General features: G+C 38.7%; 1 protein-coding gene and 1 pseudogene across 1 annotated transcript; both read right to left on the reverse strand.

Annotated features, from left to right (window-relative positions):
• Positions 1-1,874: 1,874 nt before the first annotated feature.
• LOC148299247 (cathepsin L 2-like) lies at positions 1,875-5,972 on the reverse strand. The gene is made up of 2 exons (XM_088276267.1): positions 5,951-5,972; positions 1,875-2,503 (listed from the first exon to the last, which is right to left on the reverse strand). The coding sequence occupies exons 1-2, from the start codon at positions 5,970-5,972 to the stop codon at positions 1,896-1,898; spliced, it is 630 nt and encodes a 209-aa protein (XP_088132393.1). The 3' UTR covers positions 1,875-1,895.
• A 1,511-nt stretch (positions 5,973-7,483) lies between these two features.
• On the reverse strand, positions 7,484-8,645 carry LOC148299248 (kinesin-II 95 kDa subunit pseudogene; annotated as a pseudogene).
• Positions 8,646-8,887: the final 242 nt, after the last annotated feature.

The raw sequence follows: 8,887 nt of genomic DNA on the forward strand, positions 1-8,887 counted from the left end.
TCCCAACCCCAACCCCAACCCCAACCCCAACCCCAACCCCAACCCCAACCCCAACCCCAACCCCAACCCCGAAGATTGATTCATATTTTACAAATGGCTAACAAAATAATGGGATATTCATACAACAATGATCCTTGTATTGCAGATTCATTGCACATTTTAAAAAGCCTTCACATTCTTTTGCGGGATTGTGTGTGGTGCCCCCTGAACGTTGTGCATTTCTTTAATTCCTACTTTTAAATAGTTAATTGCTGCAAACAATTTATGAAATATTTGATCCTACACCACATTCTCTTCCTTTTTAGGGCTCTTCCTGTTGCTGATTAACTATTGCTTTATGCTTTTTATATTGGGCTGCTATTTATTTGCAGACCTTGCATCTTTAATTGTCTGTTCGGCGTTTTATATGCTCTTCAAAGTATTTATGCTCGTTACTTATGCATTGAAAGGCCTGCTTGGTGTAATTTGTTAACTGGCAGATGAAGCTGAATTAGGAAAGGATTTCGGATGCTGCAAGTTGAAATTTTGTAATGCTTGGGTATAGAGTTTTAAAATTATACTTTATTGCCTTTTGAGCTCGCTGAAAATTTTAATTCTGAATTATTAAAATTATCGTTTCAGCCTGTGCAGCTGCCGAATCGCACCTTCCGTTGATCCTCTTGACTTAACACTACTCGCTTTCTTAATTTTTGACTCATTGATTTTAATTTTTGGAATGCATGGCTTTTCAATAACAGAAGATCCCTGCAGACTTTAGTTTGGGTTTCTTTTCTAAATATTAACGCGTGATCGGGAATTATTCTTTTATTTGGCGATAGTGTCAATCGAAGATGGAAATTCAATCCTTTGGTTTTAATTCTGTGCGTCCCCTTCAGATTAGGCCAATGATCTTTGACCTCGGGATAGAGATCTGCTGTGAAACACAGTCTGATCTCTAATAGAATTTCGATCTCCCAACCCCAACCCCAACCCCAACTCCCAACCCCAACCCCAACCCCAACCCCAACCCCAACCCCAACCCCAACCCCAACCCCAACCCCAACCCCAACCCCATGTATACAATTTCAAACAATCAATTTAATCGTATTTAGGATACTCGTTTATAATTATATGAAATTTAATGAAAGTGAATTCCTAGTTTCAATTCTTGCTTCTTTGAACTGTGACATAAATTAATACACATTCATTAAACTTGTATCTTATCTGCACTATTCCTTTTTAAAATTGTAAGTGAAGGCATTTGATAAATAGGTTTGATTGAATATATTTAGTCTCAAATATCAAAGTATTTTTAGTTTGAGCTCACCAGTAGCACAAAGTAGACATGAACAGTTTTGATATTATTGTAAATTGCTGTAGGTCTGATGTTTATTTGAATGCCATTTCTTAAAGTACCCAAATTGTTATCCGTGAAGTCAACCGCTAGATTCGATAAATTAAAAGAGAGTGAAATCCGAGATAGTTAAACCACTCAAAACTAGAAACATTGGTCAAGGATAATACTGAAATTGGGACTGTCCTGAATGAATTATAAAATCTGCTTCGAACACAAAACTCAGGAACCCGAGCGTTTCTTCAAATTAAAGTTGAATACTCGATGAGTTAAAAAAGTGTTAAAAATCTCAGAGAGTTAACAGATGTGAACTTTCTCCTAAACATATGGATTTGAGCATTTAGGAAATAGAATGCCAGCGCAGAAACTAGATGAATAAATCACTATTAATGGACAAGAATCGTACATCATACACCAATTACAAATACAATACTATAGTCATACATAACTAGATTATTGTGTGTGAAGTAGCATCGATAAGGATATATGGATAAGAATATATGATAAGGATATATGATAAGAATATATGGAAGAATGATGAATGATTGATAATTGAGGATGATCATTTGTTGGGGTAAGAAGCAGCGTTGCAGAGACCACATGTGTTTCCGGCAGCGAGTCTAATCATTCCTCTTTCTCCCCAAGATGGTCCCCATGAGTTCTTGACAACCCAGCTTCCTGCGTTGGTTCCGACTAAGGTGACTCCGTGGTTGAGAGCAGTCTTGCAATCATTGAAAACTCCTGAGCTATATCTGGACCAGTTGGAGGCATCAACGGCCACTGAAATGGGTCTGCCGGAAACTGCGGAGGCAAGGTCATTACAGTTCTTGACATCAGTGAATCCTGAAATCTTGAATGGTCCGGCATTGGTAGAGCAGGTTTGTTTGACAGCTTTGTAGGGATATTCACCTTCGTGAACGATTCCGTGATCTCTAACGTATTTGTAGCCATTATCCATTAATCCACCGTTGCATGCTTGATTTCCATACGATCCTGAGCAGTCGACGAGTTGTTGTTCAGAGAAGCTTTCGAGGGTTCCGTATGCGATTTTGCTCAAACCTTCCAGACCACCGGTGGTGGAGAAAGCCCAGCAGGATCCGCATTGGCCTTGGTTCTTAACTCCAGTGACGGCACCTTGAGAGACCCAATCGACATCTTCGAGGACGGGGACTGAAGTATCTTAGATGATGTTTTCGGCTGAGACGATGGTACCGAGATAGATTTGATTGAATTCTTAATCGGTCAAGGCTGAGAATTGGTTGACTCCCATGTTGTAGGAGTTGTGCTCGTTTCTGTTGTGGAGTTCAATTTTGACAAGGTTTTCCAAGAAAATTCTTTCCCTGTAGGCATTCTCGAACATTGATTCGTACTTGACTCCGAATTTGGCCTTCCATGATTCGAAATCTGAGATTATGTTTGTGTTTTGGGTTTGGTTGTAGGCGACAGAGAGGGCTCCGAGGACTGCTAGAATTACTGCAAGGGTCTTTGCGTTCATGAGAGTAAAATAACTTTATGATTAAAGAAATTTAGGAGCTTTTATAAAAGTGAAGTAGGATTTATGATTAATGACGATCAGAAATTCATTAATTGTATAATGCCATTATCTAACAAAAATATGAGTGCCGTATCAACTGTTGATAGATGCTGTGCGATTGCTAGAATGCACTCAATATGAAATTAGTGATGTGAATCAAACAGTTCATCCCTATCATTCAGTGAAATATCAAAAAACGGACACAAGCATTTACAGATGGAATTTAAACTGAGATTAAACAAAACTCAATGAATTCTACAAAGTTTCGTATTTTAACTAAATATATAATATTGCAATTATGCAATTATGCAATTATGAGTAATTTTATTTGTCACTGTTATTATCAATTAAATGAGCAGCAAGCTCAAATAAACTATCAAAACCAATCGAAGGCTTTCTGTGATATCTCGCAACTCATTCCACTAACAATCATTATCACCACTACAGACACTCTTTCATTAATTTCATAAAAGCGTAAATTTCACAGATGAAGATGAATCTGTGTACTGCACAATTCAAACTGAAAGAAACTTGGATAATGCAACAAATGTATGCTACGATAAAGGCAAATTCAAACTGAACAAAACACTCAGAAATAAATGGAGGACATTTTAAAAGTGGAATCCTGCTTAATAGATAACAGCATTTCAAGAACAAATTAAAGCCAATAATAAAAATACGAGGATATGTGTCTAATAAAAAAGGAAGACATCGAAGTAGCCACTCAATTTCCTGGATGCTCTTCTTAAATTCACGATTGAACTCGAGAATAAGAAGAAAAGGTAGGAAAAGCGGATGAGCTTAATGAAGAAAAGTTTACTCAAAAATAGTTCTGGGAGCAACGAGGAAATGCAAAATTTGGCATAAAATCGGAGAGAGCGACTGAAGAAAATAGAAAACCCCTTAGTTATCGTGCATTATTATCAAAACGAAGAAAACTACAAGGCCACATAGGCACATGATTATCTCATCAACACATTGGTCGAATTGAAAGTGTCACTTCAAAAACTGTTCGCCCTCCAATCGCAGTCAAGTAATAAAAATTCACAAAAGAACCCAGCCTCTTTGTGTGGAACTTAGACTCTGAACAATATTCACCAATGTAATCATACAATAAAATGCAGAAATATACAAGCTTATGAACATGGCAGTGGACTACAATGAAATGAGGCTACTCATTATTTTGATCATTTTGATCGCAGATGTTTCTCTGCACACTTTGGATTATAGACGCGCTTTCTACTTTTATCGCCAAGCTGTATGTTTTTATATTATTGACATAGGCCATCGCTGGCGAAATAGGCAAGGCTTTATAATTCAAGATATAAGCCTTAATTGGGATGGCCAAAATCTCTTATGAGCTTGAAGACACATCGAGCTCTCTCCTTTTCTTGAAAAAAGCCCTCAGTTATGCCTGGTTTATCAACGACCAATAACGATAAATAGCCATATTTTAAAAACTCGGGGAAACTTACTTTTTAAGCGGATCGATTGCCTTGGCTAAGTACTATCATTCGAGGTTCACTCAAGGGCAAACAGAGAAGAATAACTCAGCCGTCAGGTCTATCTGCGTGCAAATTATAGAAGACTACCGAAAGACTAAGAACTTCAAATATTACAATGAAAATATTAATAAGCTCTTCATCGAAACTCTCAGCCTCCCGATTTATAATCTATAAGTATGGCCAAAGAAAGAACTAACCAATCCCAGCGTAAAAAGCAATGACAAACACAATGAAAATAGCTCGCCAAGAAAAAATCGAGAAGACATTAAGGACAAATTCAACTAAAACTTGTTTGCGAGCCCTGAAGATCAAATTTAACAGTTCATCAAAGCCGATAAATAGTTCATGAAAGAAATGCCTGAGCCGAATATTCAGCAAATATATACGCCAATGAAGCAATACGGGAGAAATCATCGGGCCATTTAATTTGAGAAGTCAATTGAATACCATCGTATTGCTGACCCCAGCGGCTCACAAAATAAAAAGATGAATTCACGGCAATAGGATGGCCAATATAGTCAACGCTCTTACCGTTATAAACTATCCCTCGATGACCAAGTCGAAAAGGTCATGCAAGAAAAACCGAACTAGCATATCTTCGAATAAATTTTGAATAAGATAAAAATGAAAAAACTTTTCGAGGCAGGGGACATGAAATCAAAAATTTGTAAAAGCCACCTGAAAGTGCGGGAAAGGAAACGAAATGTATCCTTGTAATCAGATAGGATTAAGTTTGCTGTGAATAGTGCATTAATCGAATGGATGGACCCGATCAAATGAACTTAGTGCTCGATCACTCTATTTTCCAATATTTGCTGATTATTTATTTCGCTTCTTTAACCCCTTGGACACCGATATCATTTGGCTCGAACTGTCCGCTTTCGAGTTTTGAAAGCTCAGGAACACATTGTGAGTAATCTGTGATTGCTGCCATGATAACAGCTTCAGATGAAACCACAAGAGAATTCTCGGTGTATCCCCCTTCAAAAACAAACAATACTTTTTTCTTTAGTTTCATAATTTATCTTGTCATGTAGGCATAGCCCCTGTTGGTCAGTTAGAGTCCTCCAATTTGATCTCCCTGGGCTGAGTCGAACCCGCAACTTACAAATATCGCCTCAGGGTCATATTATTTCAGCACCGGAATAACTATTTGCTGGAAGGCATAGGCGTATTACTAATCTCCACAAGTTTAATTTCGATTAAAAGTCTCACCTTTTTTTTTAGTCTATGCGCCCTATAAATTCCAACATATATTAATATTGAAACCTTCTCCTTCCTTCTCTCCCATAAACTAGCTTCCTGATTATTTTACATGCGGGAAGTAGCGTCCTTTGTCAAATCTGTGCAGTGACACAAAAAGCGGGTTTTTTTTAGAGTAGAATATTTTTTGAGTGCCTTCTCCATGATGCGCATCCCAATCGACAATTGCAATCCTCTTCCATTTATGAGAGCTGACTGCGTAGTTAACAGCGATGCCAATATTATTGAAAAAAGAAAAGCCATGAGGCTGTGACTTCATCCCACAGTGATGCCCAGGCGGCCTTACCAGAGCAAAAGCATTTTAATTTTACTTACCCAATGAGTCAACTGCAATCATTGTAGTTCTTACTGCTTATCTTGCAGCATGGTAAGTATGTTTCATGAAGTATGTATCCATGTTAATATACATTTCAGGTTTTTTGATGCCTTCATGCCACATTTCCTTGACAAATTCCCAATAAGCCTCTCCATGTGTCGACCTCATTAATTCCTATATTGATTCATATGAGTGCTCAGGGTTGTAGCTGATTTATTTAATTTGAATATTTTCATGCTTCTTTGCGAGTTCTTTGAAGTTATTGAGAATATAAGTGATTCTTTCAGGCTGCTCAGGATGTGGTTTTGAGGATTTATGCAGTAAATTTTAAGGGTTATGATAGATTGCTATCGAAGGTCCTTTCTGCATGAATATGCTTAGATTAATTAATTATGCAGATTTTCACATTTATACTTTCATATCTTCGACTTTATATATCCAAACAAAGATGAGCACAGGTTATCTGGATTCTATTTGCGTATCTACAATAATATGTTTGATATTTAGCAATTTCTGATTCTTTATTTGCTCTGCTAAGTGCTAAATTCTAATTATGCGAATGTTTACTTCTCCTTACATTTAATTAATACCTTATATCTTATGGCTTTTCTGATAGCTTATAATATGAACAAAAGAGAATATATATTTAGAGTAGGAGATCATTACTTTCGTAGAGGCTCTAAATGAATTTTCTTGTTTATTTTCTTGTCGTCCTTGACCTCTTTCGGAATAACCACTTTTTCGCCACGGGCTTCTTTGATGATGTCACTGACTGCATATTAGTTGCTCTATTTTTATTTTAGGGCGAGTCCTTTCGAGGAAGGGGAGTTCGAGGGGCTTCCTATGGGCTTTGAATTTTCATCAGTTTTCTCTTTGTTGCTGCCCTTGGGTTCCTTCTGCTGTTTGACCCCATTTTAGAATGAGAGGTCCCTGTTTTCTTGCATTTTACGGATCATGTCCATCGAATGGTTCTAGCTAAGCTTTGGAAACACAATCTGCTTATTTTTGAAGTAAAAAGGCGGAACTTTATATTCCCCTGAGTCTTAATTATACTCGCATTGGCCTCGCACGCAATCAATTTCGCTCGGCTGCATTAATGTGTTTAAAATTCCTTCCAACAGCCTGTTCTCTTTGGAGAGCACACGAATGTCTTCGAGATTCTCCTCCTTCTCCAGATAATTCTAATGGTTGATATCTTTCAGCTACTTCTCCAGAGTTTTTACTTTAGTCTTCAGTTTTTTGACAACAGATTTAAACTTTTAAACCTGCTCGCTAGAGTTGGTGCTTTAGATATTTTTCAGGAAGTCTTCATCCATTTCGGCTTTTGCCATTCTCAAACTGATCCTTTTTTCTTCTTCGATTTTATACTAGCATTTGGCTCTTTCTATTTCGGAGATAACATGGCTGTCAATATGAACATCTTTCCCTTCGACGTGCCGATTCTATAGTTCTTTGATCTTTTCTTGTAGCTTTCTCTTTTCCTACTTCTCGTTGCTGAGCTACTGCTATTTCTCCCGCAGCTTCTCGTTGATCTATGTGCCATCGAAGCCTGACAATTCAATCATTTTATCCCCTCCCTGACTGGAAAGCATCATCTTGAGCTTCTTAATTTCGCTGGCATACTATTTGAGTAGGGCGTCTTTCGGATCTTCGTTTATTATTGGCTTGTTTTTGATGAATTTCGCACGGGCTGCATACCGAAGGGTGCTTAGAGTCTCATCATAGTTGTAATCTGCAGGAGAGCAGTTGGCAACCATGACTGTCTTTGTGTTTCCTCCCAAAGAATCTTGGAGTAGACGGGTGAGTTTGGAATCGCGATAAGGAATGTGATGTGATTTGCTGTCAACCAGGGCACTAATAACATTACCTAGGGCACTCAACGACAGGTTGATCTTCTGAGCTTATTTCAAGCGATCTCCGGAGACTCCTGTCTTGCTGATTCTCTCGCTACCTGCCAGATCGACGAGATTCAGTTTGCTCGCAGTATACTTCCGATCTTCGTTGTCTGTGATTTCTGCAGACTCTAGGTATAGCGAAAAGAGCAAATGAGAGCGCGAAGAGTCTTTGTTCATGGCCGTTTCACCGACAGAGCGGCTCTTATTCCCCAAATTCATGTAGTCCATGAGGGCGCCATGGGTCTTGGCAGTGTTGATGGAGAGGTCCTTGATGAAGACTCCCTTGTCTGGACTCTCTTTGATTTAGAGTTTGTTCTTCACGTCCTTGGCTGCAATAAGAATATATTTTACCGAGAAGGTCTCTGACTTCCTCATTATAAATTTCAATGAAGGAGCATCGAATGAGGAACTCTTTGTCCTTGGTTTCGCTGATACTCTTGAGGATGTGGCCAAATGACCTGGGGATGATACCCTGCAGATCTTCATCCTCGACAACCCCGACCATGGAGTGGGTCTTGCCGCACCCGGTCTGGCCATATGCAAAAATCGTGCCGTTGTACCCAGTGAGCACATTCTCAACAAGGTTGTATGCGGTTTTGGAATAGACTGCTTGCTGCTGTGAGGATTAGTTGAAGACGTGATCGAAGGCAAATGATTTAATATTATCGTTTTCGTTGGGGTTCACCAGACTGATTTGATTGTTCTCCTCGTCACTTTTCACTATGGAGTTGCAGTCCCTATCTTTCTATTTTTGGTTCATCGGCCGCGTCCTGACCACAACCTTAATTGCTTCGCTCATCGAAAAATATTAGAATATCGAATATAGTGACTGTAATCGGAATTATATTGTATTATCTTCTCTTCTCTAATCTAAAATAATCTAATCTAAAATAATCTAATGTAATCTAATTTGCATTATCGGCATTAGTTAGACAATCCACAGGGGTTGGGGTTGGGGTTGGGGTTGGGGTTGGGGTTGGGGTTGGGGTTGGGGTTGGGGTTGGGGTTGGGGTTGGGGTTGGGGTTGGGGTTGGGGTTGGA

The sequence above is a fragment of the Brachycentrus maculatus genome, unplaced genomic scaffold (genome assembly GCF_059751285.1).
Source record: "Brachycentrus maculatus isolate JH-2025_06_01 unplaced genomic scaffold, ASM5975128v1 h1tg001268l, whole genome shotgun sequence".
Classification (NCBI taxonomy): Eukaryota; Metazoa; Arthropoda; class Insecta; order Trichoptera; family Brachycentridae; genus Brachycentrus; species Brachycentrus maculatus.

Coding starts and splice junctions, on each gene's coding strand:
- LOC148299247 (XM_088276267.1), bottom strand. CDS start 5,972: ATGATTGCAGTTGACTCATTGG. Junction 2,504..5,950: donor GATTGCAGTTGACTCATTGG/GTAAGTAAAATT, acceptor AAGATACTTCAG/TCCCCGTCCTCGAAGATGTC.